The sequence below is a fragment of the Loxodonta africana genome, chromosome 3 (assembly GCF_030014295.1).
Source record: "Loxodonta africana isolate mLoxAfr1 chromosome 3, mLoxAfr1.hap2, whole genome shotgun sequence".
NCBI lineage: Eukaryota > Metazoa > Chordata > Mammalia > Proboscidea > Elephantidae > Loxodonta > Loxodonta africana.
This window is the reverse complement of record NC_087344.1, coordinates 41,215,983-41,231,880: the sequence shown is the minus strand read 5'-3', so window position 1 is coordinate 41,231,880 and position 15,898 is coordinate 41,215,983. Positions and strand designations below refer to the sequence as shown.

At 40.4% G+C, this 15,898-nt stretch overlaps 1 protein-coding gene across 3 annotated transcripts in view; it reads right to left on the bottom strand.

Annotated features, from left to right (window-relative positions):
• Positions 1-15,898, bottom strand: part of CAMTA1 (calmodulin binding transcription activator 1) — a 1,094,671-nt gene that overhangs the window by 998,902 nt on the left and 79,871 nt on the right. The window contains exon 4 of one of the 3 annotated variants that reach the window (XR_010321279.1): positions 13,424-13,507. The exons of 1 other annotated variant lie outside the window; for it this stretch is intronic. Coding sequence is in view for 1 of the 2 variants with exons in the window: in XM_064281182.1 (XP_064137252.1) it covers positions 13,499-13,507 (9 nt within the window). In the remaining variant the exon portion in view is untranslated. Of the gene's footprint in view, positions 1-13,242; positions 13,508-15,898 lie in introns of those variants that run through there. One more of the 3 variants, XM_064281182.1, reaches the window with a different exon arrangement.

Below are 15,898 nucleotides of genomic sequence, written 5' to 3'. Positions count from 1 at the left end.
AACTGCTAGGTCTTTTCTCTAGTGGACCAGTTGGTGAGTTCAAACTGCTGACCTTTTGGTTAACAACTGAGAGTTTAGCCACAGAGCTACCAGGGCTCCTTAATCCTCTCATGAAGAGTTTCAAATCACAAGTGGTTTCAAATTCAAATAGAAAATCCTTCCAAAACTTTGGTGTCTCTGTTCAGCATGATACCTACTAATCACATGTGGCTACTGAGCACTTGAAATGTTTCTAGTCTGAATCACAGCATGCAGTAAGTGTAAAACACATACCACATTCCAAAGACTTACTAGAAAAAAAAAGTATGTAAAATATGTCAGTAATTTTTATATTAATTACATGTTCACATGATAATATTCTAGATATATTGGGTTAAATGACATATACTACTAACCTTAATGGAAACCCTGGTGGTGTACTGGTTAAGTGCTATGGCTGCTAAGCAAGAGGCTGGCAGTTCGAATCCGCCAGGCGCTCCTTGGAAACTCTATCGGGCAGTTCTACTCTGTCCTATAGGGTCGCTATGAGTCGGAATCGACTCAATGGCAGTGGGTTGGGTTGGGTAACTAACCTTAATTTCACTTATTTCTTTTTATTTTTTAAAAATCCATCTACTACAACATGAAAAATTACACATGTGGCTCACATTATATTTCTATTGGACAGCACTGCCCTAGACCTTGATGTTAACCATAACTGCACCCGCTCCATTCTATCAATTTCAAGCATTCCACTCTTTGACTACCCCAACTCCAACAATTCCCTGATCCTACTCCTTGAATCCCTATCCCCCCACCCCCCACCTCTGCATGCTCTTCTTCTCTCTCTTATGCCTCACCTGCCTCCCTGCCTGGTCCATCATCACACTAGCCCTTCGCATATCACTCACCAGCTTGCTCTGCCCTTTCTCCATTGTACTTGCCTGGCAAAATCCCAATCCCAGGTTAAATCCAACTCTATGCCCTCTCCTTGCCTGTATGTACTTAGGCTGCGGACAAAAAAAAAAAAAAAAACCTCCTTGAAAGCACCACTCTGCTTCCTATCCTCCCATTTTTACCTGCATCAGCTAGGATCGGGCTTTTGTCCTCCCCGCTTCACTGATACAGCTCTTATCGAAGTCACCAATGAACTCCACGCTGCCAAATCCAACAGTCAGTTCTCAGTCTGCATCTTACTTGACCTTTCAGCAGCATTTGACACAGATTAGCACTCTCTCTGCCACTTTCTGCCAGGACATCACTCTCTCCTGATTCTCCTTCTCTGGTTGGTCCTTCCACTCTCCTCTGCTCCTTCTCCCCACTTCCCCTTAACATTGGCATGTCCTAGGGCTCCATGTTTTAATTTCTCTCTAAGTAACGATTTCATCTAGTACCACAACTTCAAGAGCCATCCATATGCTGAAATCACTCAAAAGTCTAGTTCATGCCTAGACCTCTCCTCTAAATTACAGACTCAATTACAGTCTATTTGGCACCTCCACTGGGCATCTTAAAGTTAACATGTTCACAACAGAGCTCCTGATTTCTCCCCAACCTCCTGGTCTCACAGTCTTCCAAATCTCAGTAAATGGCAATCTCATCCTTCCAGCTGCTCAGTGCAAAACCACTGATATCATCCTTGAGTCCTCATATTCACATCCAATCCATCAGCACTTCCGTCAAAACATCTAGCACCTGGCCACTTCTTACTGCCCTGGTCTAAGTCATCATCACCTTTTGCCACTGTCTCCTCACTGGTCTCCCTGCTCTCATCCCTTTCCCCCTAGACCGGGGATCAGCAAACATTTTCTGTAAAGGACCTGACAGTCAATATTTTAAGCTTTGTGGGCCATGCTGTCTCTGGAGCAACTGCTCAACCTGGCCATGGTAGAATAAAAATGCTCTTAGATGATACAAGAATGAATGAGCATGGTTGTATTCAATAAAACTGGAACTTGAATAAACACTGAAACTTGAATTTCATATAACTTTCGTGTATCACCAAAAAAAAATTTTTTCCCCAGCAATTTAAAAATATAAATGCCATCCTTGGCTGGCAAGCTGTATAAAAACAGGTAGCAGGCCAGATTTGTGCTGCAGAACATGTTGTTGGCTGACCTCTGCCCTAGACCATTCTCTGCTGTGCATTCAAAGTGATCCTTTTAAACATGTCTTTTTTCCAGCTCAAAACTTTCAGAAGGCTTCCCTCCTCCTTCAGTAGCATCAAGAGATCTCCTCATGACCTGCAGGATCCTATAGGATATGGCCCCTTGCATCTGGCCTTCTACCCCTCTCCACCACACTCCTATACTCAGCCCGGACTGGCCTCCTCCCTCTTCTCCTGGTTTCTCCTTTGCTACTGCCCGGCACACACTGCCCTTGGGCCCTTTGCTTTCACTGTTCCCTCTGCTTGGAATATTCTTACTCCAGATAGCTAAGTGGCTCACTCTGTCGTTTCCTTCAAATCACCTTACCAGAGACATCTGTTCAAGTCAGGCTTTTTAAAACAGCCCACAGGAGCACACACACAGGCATCCAGGAGCCCTTAAACTGTTTACCCTGCTTTATTGTTCCTCATCACACTATGATTACCTGACATTTATTTTATCTATTTATTTGCCAATAAATAAACAGATTAGGCAATTTTTACACAGAGAAACAACGCAGCATAGTGTTTAAGGGCATGGAATCTAGAGTTAGATTTCCTGGGCCTGAATGCCAACACCACCATTTACTGGCTGTATGACACTGAGCAAGTAATTTTAACTTCTGTACCTCAGCTTCTTCTTCATCTATGATTTGGAGATAACAGCACATACTTCCTCAGAGTATTCTGAGGAGTGAATAAGTTAATAAATATAACTGAGACATATAAGTACTCAATTAGTGTTACTTATTGTTATATGTTCCACTGCTATTCTCAAGGTTTTCACTGGTCAATTTTTATCAGAAAGAGATCACCAAGTCCTTCTTCCTAGTCTGACTTAGTCTAAAAGCTCCACTGAAACTTGTCCACCATGAGTAACCCTGCTGGTATTTGACATACTGTTGGCATTTTTTTTTTTTTTTTGGCATAGCTTCCAGCACCACAGCAACAAGCAAGCCACCATAGTATGACAAACTGACAGACTAGTGGTGAAACTTGATCTTGAATGTGGAATAATTAAAGAAAGAAATGACCAAGTAAAAGAGCTGAACAGAAAACTTCAAAGGGCAGCTCGAGAAGAAAAAGTAAAGTATTATAATGAAATGTGTAAAGATCTGGAGTTAGAAAACCAAAAGAGAAGAACATGCTCAGCATTTCTCAAGCTGAAAGAACTGAAGAAAAAATTCAAGCCTTGAGTTGCAATATTGAAGGATTCTATGGGCAAAATATTGAACAATAACAGGAAGCCCCAAAGGAAGATGGAAGGAATACACAGAATCACCATTCCAAAAAGAACTGGCTGACATTCAACCATTTCAGGAGGTAGCATATGATCAAGAACTGATGGTACTGAAGGAAGAAGACCAAGCTGCACGGAAGGTACTGGTGAAAAACAAGTCTCCAGGAATTGATGGAATACCATTTGAGATGTTTCAACAAACAGATGCAACGCTGGAAGTGCTCATTCATCTATGCCAGGAAATCTGGAATACAGCTAGTTGGCCAACCAACTGGAAGAGATCCATATTTGTACCCATTCCAAAGAAGGTGATCCAACAGAATGCAAAAATAACCGAATATCATTAATATCACATGCAAGTAAAATTTTTCTGAAGATAATTCAAAAATGGTTGCAGCAGTATATCAACAGAGAACTGCCAGAAATTCAAGCCAGGTTCAGAAGAGGATGTGAAACGAGAGATATCATTGCTGATGTCAGATGGATCCTGGCTGAAAGCAGAGAATACCAGAAAGATGTTTACCTGTGTTTTATTGACTATGCAAAGGCATTCAACTGTGTGGATCATAACAAAATATGGGTAACACTGCAAAGAATGGGAATTCCAGGATACTTAATTTTGCTCATGAGCAACCTGAGCACATAGATCAAGAGGTGGTCATTCGAACAGAACAAAGGGATACCGAGTGGTTTAAAAGCAAAAAAGCCGTGTGTCAGGGTTATATCCTTTCACCATACTTATTCTATCTGTATACTGAGCAAATCATCCAAGAAGCCGGACTACATGAAGAACAGGGCATCAGAATTGGAGGAAGACTCATTAACAACCTGTATCATGCAGATGACACAACCTTGCTTGTTGAAAGTGAAGAGGACTTAAAGCACTTACTGATGAAGATCAAAGACTATGGCCTTCAGTAAGGATTACATCTCAACGTAACGAAAACAAAATTTCTTACAATGAGATCAATAAGCAAAGCCCTAGAGGCACAGTGGTTAAGCATTTGGCTGCTAACCAAAAAATCAGCAGTTCAAATCCACGAGCTGCTCCTTGGAAACCCTATGGGGCAGTTCTACTCTGCCCTATATGAGTCAAAATCAGCTTGATGGTAACAGGTTTTTTGGTTTGGGCAATAAGCAACATCATAATAAATGGAGAAAATACTGACGTTGTCAAGGGTTTCATTTTATTTGAATCCACAATCAATTCCCATGGAACCAACAGTCAAGAAATTAAATGACATGTTGCATTGGGCACATCTGCTGCAGAAGACCTTTTTAAAATGTTAAAAAGCAACAATATCACTTTGAGGACTAAGGTGCACTTGACCCAAGCCATGGTGTTTTCAATTGCCTCATATGCATGCAAAAGCTAGACAATGAACAAGGAAGACCAAAGAATTGATGCCTTTGAATTATGCCAAAGAACACTGAGGCTGCCAGAAGAACGAACAAATCTGTCTTGGAAGATGTGACAACCAGAATGCTCCTGAGAAGCAAGGATGGCAAGACTTCATCTCACATACTTTGGACAGGTTATCTGGAGGAACCAGTCCCTGGAGAAGGGTATCATGCTTGGAGGGTCACTGAAAAACAGGAAGACCCTCTCCGAGCTGGATTGACACAGTGGCTGCAACAATGGGCTCAAATAATTACAAGGATAGCACAGAATCGGGCAGTGTTTCATTCTGTTGTACAGTGTCACTATGCATAGACGGCACCTAACAACATTGTTATATGGGCTCAAATGTATCAAAGATTATGAAGATGGCAAAGGACTGGGCAACGTTTCATTCTGTTATATATAAGGTCACCATGAGTGGGAGCTGACTCAATGGCACCTAATTACAACAATTTGTTATTATTGTTTGTTTACTGTCCTCCCCTCCTCTCCACGAAGATAAGCTCTTTGAGGGGAGTTAGCTTGTTTTGGTTCCTGCTTTATTCTTGGTACCTAGGACGGTGTCTAATACTAGGCACTGAATACATTTTACAGACCGTAAATGTTTGATTATAAATCACTTTGGGGGTGGGCGGCACATTCCACCCTCCTCCCATCATATACACAGAAATTAGTTGAGCGAAAGCTTTCCTAAACCTACTATGGAAAGACAAAAAAAACTAATATTCAGGGTAAGATTGCTGATGTTTTTTCTCTGTGGAGAAACAACTCTACTTACTACCTGGACGTAAGGCATAACTGCCATTCTCTTCGTAACAATAGTGTCATTTCACAAGTAAACTCCTACAGTCTAAAACTGTGTCGTAGACTCAAAGGTTATGTGTTTAGTTCTCTAATCAAATCAGAGAAGAAACAGATTTCATAGTCTGTCAGGTTCAAGTTGCACATGTAAAATGCCAAGCAGCGTAATACCTATTAGCACAATTCCACACAGGTTTTGAAAACTCTGGTGGCGCAGTGGTTAAGTGCTACACCTGCTAACCAAAAGATCGGCAATTCAAATCCACCAGGCACTCCTTGGAAACTCTATGGGGCAGTTCTGCTCTGTCCTATAGGGTCACTATGAGACAGAACTGACTCGACGGCAACAGGGTTTTTTGTTTTTTGGATTTTTTTTAAATATAGGTTCTACAATATTTTCCAGAGTCAATCACAAGATTGTTTACTAAAAGTAGCTTACATTTAACATCTAAAGCCAAAGAGCATCTCACCAAATAACTGAAATCTCCCCCAAGCCAAAAGGTGGTAAACACATTTCTGCCTACCTATTACACACGTGCAGCCCTACAGCACATCACAGAGATCACTGGTTTGGCATTTTGCCTATGTTCACACATACTGTGCTCCCAGGATGACTGAGTTTTTATTTATATATGTTATTAAGATGAATTAAGGTGCTTCCGGGTTCTAACACCCGATGACGTGGTTTTAATGTGAAGATAATTATACGCTTACTGGATAATACGGGCTCTTTTTCAAGTGAAAGCCCTACTTCCTTTAAAAATGACAGAGGGATGGTAAGACCATCCACTGTTAAGGACAGCAGAAATTACTCTCCACCCTCTTATCTGTTTTGCTGTGAAGTTAAGAAATGAATACCTTTCCTACTGGTTCTACCAAAGTAAAAATAAATGAGTGAGATGTAGGTGGTAAAAACACACCCCTACCAACTCATATGTAATTTATTTGTATGTCTATCTGCACTAAACACCAGAAAACTGTGTGCATGAGTATATAAGTGATTACGAGGAAGGGTAAGAAAGTTAAGAAATGTTATGAATCGCAAGAGGTCAAGGTGAGCTGCTATGGACTCACAGAGATGTGAAACCGCCACTCCTCCATAAGTCCTGGCTTCCTGCTGGCAGTGACGTGAGAAGAACAAAGGGCTCTTGCTCACTGGGGGCAGCTTTTCTCTGAAGTGATAAGATCTGAGGTAAATCCTTTGCCTGTATCCTCAGTGGTGGTGGTTTTTTTTTTTTTTTAATTCTGCACTTGATTGATCATTAAGGTCACTGTGACTCAGACAGCACAGGGGACCCGCATAAGCGGGGCGGCGGGGGAGGGGGAGCATGCATCACATCTCAATTCTGCTTTGCTATACAGTGGCAAAACCTACAAAATCAGGATGGTCGCACTCTAATTTAATACTGTATTTAGCTGATGATCCTAAATAACACTTCGTCAGCTTTTGTGATCTAGCACAAAAAACCACATGCCTTGTGATATACCAGCTGGGCTGCAGTAATGCCCTTGACTTGAGGTTTAAAAGCTTTGGTTGGGACGAAACTCTGATGTACAGGATTTCCATTTCAAACTGTAACGATTATCAGTGGATTTGGCATCGCATGAATGCCACCAAAACGGGATTAGGGTTAGTTAATAAGACTACCTTCTCCCCTTTGGTGCACCACCAGGGATGCTGCTCCTCTCCATGCTGCCTGTTTGCAAGATCGAAAAGCCATGGCTGTTTGGTTTATGGGATGCAGGGATAAGAACCATCTGCCTGGTGTGGTGTTCCTTTAATTAAAGCTTCAATTACAGAAATATATCTGCACAGATACATGAGTCTATCATAATTATCTGTGCTAATGAGAAACGAAGAGACACCTCACGTTTACTGAGTGTCTACTATGTGCCAAGAACTTGTGTCAGACGCTTTAACATCAATTATGGCATGTAAAAAAAAAAATTCAGAGTCAAATCACTTAGGCCACGAGTCTCAACCTTCTCTCTACCAGTTTTTTTACCGTCATTACAAAAAAAAAATTTTTTTATTTAGGTCTTCCCTTTGGAAAAATGAGGAGCTAAGAGGGGTAGGTGCTCTGGTGTCGCAGTGGTTAAAGCGCTTGGCTGCTAACCCAAAGGTCAGTGGTTTGAACCCACGAGCCGCTCTGTGGGAGAAAGACATGGCAGACTTCTTCCGCAAAGATTTACAGCCTTGGAAACCCTACGGGGCAGTTCTATTTTGTCCTATAGGGTCGCTATAAGTCGGAATCGACTCAATGGCAACAGGTTTTTAACAGAAGAGGGGTAGAAATATTCAAAAGGATCAGCACAGAAGAGAGAAAAAGAACTGGGTAATTAACTCTGGAATAACCAAAGTTTTGTGCTAGGTTTATGTGACATGTCTCTCATGTGGCATGTTTCTGAACCTATCTAGCAATGTGTGTGGAGAGTGGGAATCTGGTCTGAATCCTACGATCCTGAAGAGTGTCACATGTGTCATGGTACCTACAGCCACAGTTTCCCAGGGAAACAATAATCACAAGTGAGAACATTATTTCCAGCAATTTTGTTGCTTTCTTCATTAACTCCCTTTTGGGTACGATAGATTTTCATTGAGGAACAACAAAAATTCCTATTTTCTATACTTTCACCATGAGTTCTTTAGTCTCCTCAAATGCCTTAAGGGGGCTCAGCTCCCTCGGAACCGACTGGTTCAGCTCTTGCTCAAACCTAGACCACTTGCAGGGCTTCCTGACTCTCGCTTGGCAGAGGCTCCCTGCTCACCCTCAAATCACTCTAACCTTAAGGAGTTTATTTGTTTTCTCATGTGAAAGGGGAGATGAGAGAAGAAAAGCAGAGGGGGGTTATTTTGACTATTTCTCCATTACTTCTCAAGGCAGACACCAAATCTCTCCTGCTCACAGGTGTCACCGCATTTACTCTGTTCTTCTCTGCCCTCCACACACACAGGTTGATGGGACAGAGAGGAAGTACCAAGGGGCACATCCGTGCTGGCTGTGAGCTCTTACCAGACACCTTCCCCTCTCAAGAGTCTGTTTTTCATCACCAAAACGAGGAGTTCAACCCAGGTAATCACAGACCTTTCCAGCTCTAAAGCCTATGTGGACCCTAAGAGCTTGAACTAAGTGGCTTCTAGTACAGTCCAAGCGCATTCTGTTGCCCAACATTCTGTACTGTTCAGCAACTGAAGCCCACTGTTTCTCATCCTAACTCCATGACACTAAATTACCTAAATTTTCAAAACAAACCACCTAAGTGAGGGTAAAACACACCAAACCCATTGCCACTGAGTCAGTTCCAACTCATAGAGACCCTATAAGATAGAGTAGAACTGCCCCATAGGGTTTCCAAGGCTGTAAATCTTTACAGGAGCAGACTGCACATCTTTCTCCCAAGGAGTGGCTGGTGGGTTTGAACCACCAACCTCTTGGTTAGCAGCCAACCGTTTAACCACTGTGCCACCAGGGATCCTATGATCACAAACAAAATCTGACAATTTTCAGGCTAATGAGGAATAGTTCCTGCTCCTTTGAAAGGCAGATACTAAGACATATTAAGAAAGGTCAAGATGAACACCTACTAAGTGCCAAGCACCACGGAGGACTTCAAGTCCTTCACAGTCTGGTGACAGATACATCCACACACACCTGAAAGGAGATGGGGGAGATGGACGGATAGAAAGAAAAACAAAGGAGGCCAGGAAAAGGAGCAGATGGGACGATAGGATGGTAACACTCTAATTCAACACTGTATTTAGCTGTGATGGTCAGGTCCTGCTTAAAGAAGACTATTCTACAGAGCGGATGATTGGGACGCTTCCCATGGGAAGGGTGCAGACTATTGGTGGCTGAATTACTGAATTGGCTCACAAAGGCTTATCTTAACTTACAATGTAGACAGCTATGGAATTAATAGCACTGGCCATGATCTAGAAGCACAAATCTATACATGTACAAAGTATTTAACGTACATTTTTTTCTTGTTTATAAAATAAGCTTCCTGTATTTCTGAACCTTATTGATCACTGGTTCTCTGCTAGAACAAAAAGAGCAGCAGAGTCTTGGGGTGGGGCCAGCCTCTGTATTTTTTAACATTTGTACAAGCTGATTCTGGATGTGCAGCCAAGATGAGGCGGCCACTGCTCTAAGGTCCCTAAAAGGGTCACACGTATGATACAGCCTTCCTGGAAATGGCAGTGGAGGATCATAGCAGCCAGCTATGTAGGCAATGAGGCCTTACTAAGCTAGGGGTATGTTGTTTCAAGAGAAGGTAACACATACAACCAAAATGGCAGAACCACTCTTGTCAGTGGTTTAGGCAGGTGTGCCGGTCAATGCAGCAGGCGCCATAAGGAGAGAGCCTTGGATGAAATACCAGTTCTGAACTTTACTAAGTCTATGACCTTCTGCAAGTTTACCTACCCTATCTGAGCAACAGGTTTCTCATTTTCAAAATGTGACTATTAATGTACCACCTACCTCACAGATAACTGTAGATCATTAAAGTGCATGATACATAGCAGTGAGCGAATGTCCTTCCCACATACTCTATTTAGGATGAAGCACTGAAGCCTCATAAAAACCTCAAAGCAGTTTAATACTTTCCCTCCTGAAGGCTAGCTAGCCAGCTCACTGCAGATAAAAGAGAATGAAGAAATGCTAAGATGGGATCTCTCCTACAGATCTCTTTTCTTGTGTTTTGGCTATGTTGTTGTATAGAGTTTTCAAGGCTGTGACCTTTCAGAAGCAGATCGCCAGGCCTGTCTTCTGAGGCATCTCTGAGTGAGTTTAAACCACAAACCTTTCAGCTAGCAGTCAAGCACTTAACTATTTGTACCGCCCAGGAGCTCCGTTTTAACTTTGAAGATAGCCAAAAACAGCAAAACAAAAGAACTGTATCTACAAAGGGATGTTCCTAAAAGGTTAGGAACCTAGATTTAACTTTAAGTCCCTGAACTTATATCTGTCTTAGGCAGGCTTAACTACAATAAGGAGCCCTGGTGGCACAGTGGTTAAGCACTCAGCTGCTAAGCAAAAGGTCAGCAGTTCAAATCCAGCAGGCACTCCTTGGAAACCCTATGAGGCAGTTTTACTCTGTCCTATATGGTGGCTATGCATCAGAATCGATTCCACAACAGGTTTGGTTTTGGAATTACAATAAACCATGCAATTCCACTCCCTCTCTCAGCATGCAAGGGTCTTTAAGGCAATGTTAGAAGACAGAGGAAATTTTTTTTAAGTTTAACTTTCTGTAGAGTGTATGTTCTCCTCAGAATTCCACTTAATTCAAAACCCCCATTCTGATTGGGTCCTCTCAGGCAGAGTCTGAGCTGGGCTTCATCCCCACAGCCACACTACCTGCCTGGAGCTTCTCGAAGCACTATCCATACATCAACTCATCTGTAATTCGCCACGATCCTGTAAATACTATTATTATCATCCTAGTTTAAAGAGGAGGAAACTGAGGCACAGGGAGGTTAGGTTACTTACAAGAGGTCAGAAGAAATTCGAACTGGGGCAGTCAGCTCCAGAGCCCATGCTCCTGACCATTCAGCACAGGAGTCACGGTCACTGCCTCTCAACACAATGATCAGGACTGCTAACAGCATAATCATAGGACGACATTCAAAATCCCAGTATGTCTGTCATACAAGCATTCCACTCATCCTCCTAACAACCCAAAAAAGCAAGTAGGAGACATACAACATCTACATATCACACAGGATAAACTGAAGTAGCATTGATGAGATGTTTAATAAACTCCTATACATTAAACCAAACAACCAATTTTACTGTTTTTACACCAAAATGAAAGTCTCTTGAGGTTTTTCTATTTGAGTTTTTAGTTTTGTGTGACTACCTTAGGAGACATTAATGCCATATCCAGAGACTCTGCTAGCTAGTCAAAGCAGCTGTTTTGACTCTCAGTTGGGGGTTACTCACTAAATCACGCTTCCAACTTATTAGAATTCCTGAATACTGACCCAAATAAGCAATACTCACTGAAAATAATGTGTCCATACACCAGCTCTCTTAGAAAAAATAGGTTATCTTAAAATGTAGTAAGCAGAAAACTCAAAAAGAAAATCTAACTGATCTAACTGCAAACTAAAATATCACAACAAGCACATTTCTCTTCTGCACCTAGTAATGTCTCTTTGGTTCCTACTGGGCTTATGAATAAGGTATCTGACTGTCTCGAGAGTACAGGAGCGTCCACAGCGGAAATGTGCCGAGGTCCTGATTCTGTCCATATGGAGCTGGTGGCTCACCCCCCCAGGGCCAGGGGGCCCAGAGCTGCTGAGCAGAGAAATGGAGCAGATTCCAGTCACGGGCCCCTTTAGCCTTGTATTCTTCAGCCAATAAACTCTAAGTTACTCTGAAAAGATAAGGCATCGAAGGAACAAATAAAGGACAAGCCTAAAGAGAAAAAAAAAACTCTTTTGGGATCTAGAAAACATGCCTGCTGCACGACTCTGAAAAGCATTATAATAATAAAAATAAAAAATAAAGAAAAAAAAACCTCTAAAATTCGAGGCAAATAAGCTGCTCCCGACTATTCGGACATTTATTCTGTTTACTTTGTCTTTATACTCATAGAATGCTTTACCTATACGTATTTCTCAGCTCGGATATTTTGAGAGTCTGTGAAAATAGAAGATACCTAACAGGCCAAAGGCAGCTTTCCAGGTATGCAAGTACCCGAGGCAAACACAACCCAGTGACTCAGGAGTCTGCAGAAGAGTGCAAATCACCAATGTACAGCTCACTACAACTAATTTTAATTTGTGGTTCTAATGAACGATATAAACTTTTATAGGTATCAACAAAGCTCAGAGAGGACTTAAAGCCATTTCAGTGCTCATTTAGCAGCTTCAGCTGTGTGCAATTAAAACATCAGCATTAAATGTTAGAGAATAAAATAATGAGACACTTAAAAAATAATCTGTGCTTCACTGGGCCATGATGCTATGAAATTTCACTTTTTTTTTTTTTTTAAGAATATCTTGCCAGTTCAAAGGATTAACTCATATTTGCTTTTTTTTTTTTTTATGTTTTTATTCTGGTTTGTTTTGCTTTCAAATAAGAATGTACTGAAAAGAGGAGTACAATAAAAAGTTTGAAAAACAGTCAAGAAATACCACATGGCATAAATCAATCTGGTATATGGACATCAGAGTTGACCTAACTGGATTTCAGCAGAGACAAACCTACATTTTTGGTCACGTTAAAAATGTTGCCTGTTCTTAACTTCTACCTCAAATAAATAAAATTCAAGGAGCGAAAAAGGTGAATTTTGGAAATCAGACAAGTTTGTTATCTTCCAGCCCTTTAACTTGTTCTCCCAATAATACATGAGAATATAAAATGTAATCTGAAGTTGCAGAATATGGCAGCTAAGACTAACAGATTCAAGCTGCTATTATTTCTGAGAGAAAGACAAGTTAATCTACAAAGCAAGGAGTGTGTGGTGATGGTAAGGGGGCTGTGTGGGAAGGGGGGCGGCAGTGGCATGGGAAAAAGAAGGGCTGTATGGGTGTCTTGTGGGTGTGTGTATATGCAGACAACAAGCTAACTGAGCTCTTGCAAACATGAATAGAAGAGGAAATATAGAGGGAAATGCACTCATTAAACTTAAATTTTAAAAGGATGAAAACACAGATTACAATTCATTTTAAAAACTGGAATGAATTTTAATACAGAAAACGAAGACAGCATTTTGCAAATTTATCGGCCAAAGGGGTACCTCTATTTGAGGATATCAGCGTGTTACACTTTGAGAGATGAAATGTTACAGCTCGTACACCAAAATTAAAAAATGAAATTAAATTAAAAAATGAAATGGTTACCAAGGTAATGCAGGTCAGGGGATCAAAGGTGAAGGGTCACACATTATTAAAAAGAAATCCAAAAGGACGGCTGCATCATGATCTCTGCAAAACAAAGGAGCTCCAGTAAGTAAAACTAGTACCTCTGAGAGTTTAAAATCAAGCTCTTCTTGAAAAGAAGACTCCACTGTAATTGAACATGGTTATTCCTGATTCCAGGTAGAGCCATTTTCATTTAGGTACAAAAACCAAATTTTAATTACCTGTTACCAATGCAGTTTTTGTAAAAATTTAACCATTCCATCATATTAAACCCCAAAATATCTCAATTTAAAGTGATTGAGAAGTACTGACATTTTGTTGGACCCACACCCTGTTTTCTGGAAATGACAATGTTTGATAAGTTGCCAGCATATCAGAAATCTAATTTGGTCACAGCATGGTGAGTTTTTTTCCTCTCCTCAAGGAATGAGTTCCAAAATTGAGTTTTTGCAAATTTGTTTCATTTGAAGTAGCTGCATAAAATTTCCATTATTGGAACATTTAGTATAACAATATTCTAGAAGACAGCAATAAAGTGATACATGATAAAATAAATTGTGTAACTATATCTATTAAACCTTTTCTCACATTCAACTTTCACTGCGCATGAAAAAACGACATTTTAAGCAAAATAACTTGCTAGTTCTACTGGAATTACACAGAGTTACAAGAAGCTTGACACAGGGAATATCTACAACAGAAGAAAGTATCTGACAGGTTAGGCTTCATTTCTTCAACAGATGTTATTATTTACTCTCATTCCCCACTAACTAAAATCGGTTTGTTTTAGAAAGAGCTATGGTTTTGTTTTGAAGCATGTACCTAATACCAAAATCATGACAAACTTATTTAACTTTGCAGCAATAGCAAGCACAATTAACAGTTACAAAAAATAATTTCAATACTCATTTCACTAGTAGATAAAACAGGCAATATAATGAAATAATCATTAGTGCCTCTGTCCGAAAACTTGAGCAGCTACATTCCCTGATTTTGGATCTAAATTCCTTAGCACTGTACTTAGTACTAGAATGTGGACAACAGATTCTAAAGGGCACTATAAATAATGGCTTACCATATAGAAGAGTAATGAAAGCATAACAAAAAAGAATTTAGTTTAAGTACCATTCTTGACATAATAGTGCACATCTGCCATTTCTTCTTCCACTCTCCTAGTTCAGTGTCATCCCACAATACCTAACATTTGGGTTCAATTGGTTAAAATCAAATTCCAAAAGTACTTATATATTAAAATAGAGACCAAAAGTATTTTATTAAAAGGAATAGGATATCCTTTCTAGTGACTTAGGACAATCAATAAATAAGCCAACTCTATAAACGCCAAACACATTTTTGTTCCCTCTGATCATGCACTGGATATACGTGTGTTAGTGCCTGAAGGCCACATTTCTAAAAGCACGGTTTTTTTTTGTTTGTTTTTTTAGTTGCACAGCTACTGAAAAGTAAGCTAGCATTTCATTTCTCTGGAATGCTCATCTCACATTACGTCTGTCACATATGTATTTGTTACTGGGAGGCACGCAAGCAATTTTGAGCACTACAGAAGGAATCAATACCCCGTCAAAACACTGCACACGTTTTAGTAGCATCATTATTTAGACCATTTCAGCGTGTTTGCAACAAAAGACAAGAAGCCAGCTGTGTAACGTTAGTCAAGTGTCCTTTTACTTAAATGTCTCCTATGAAGAAAGAGAAAGCCTCTCCAGATCAAATATCTGTATGTATCCCTTTATTACCAAAGCACAAGTACTTATTAAACAACAAACTCTTCTGGACAATAAGAGCATAAAGTTACTCACAGATACTTTTTTAAAAAGTCTTTTAATTCATTTTTAAATTTTACCAACTCACAAAAATGTTAGCCCAAATTTTCTAGTAGGTTAATCTCCATGGTATCAAGTTTCCATGACACCAGACCACTCCAATATGAATATAATCTACAAGTAGTAAGGAGCTGCTCTTTGAGAACCTACAGGTATAAGAACAAAATTCCCACAAATAACTGCATAGAAATGAATTAAATCTAAGTAATAAAAACAACAAGAACTCTCCCCTACCTACCTATTTAGCAGAACTAAACCAATAAAAACACTTCCAGTGATTTAAGAAAATCTATGAAGGATTCTGGAACCCTGGTGGTGCAGTGGTTAAGAGTTCAGGCTGCTAACCAAAAGGCAGGCAGTTCAAATCCACCAGCTGCTCCCTGGAAATCCTACGGGGCAATTCTACTCTGTTGCTATGAGTCAGTCAATCAACTCGAAAGCAATGGGTTTGGGTTTTTTTATGAAGGATTTTAGGAGTCCCTGGGTTGTGGAAATAGTTTAGCACTCAGATATTAATCGAAAGAGGTTGATGGTTCAGGTACACCCAGAGGCACCCTGGGAGAAAGGCCTGGCAATCCACTTCCTAAAGGTCACAGCCACTGAAAACTAT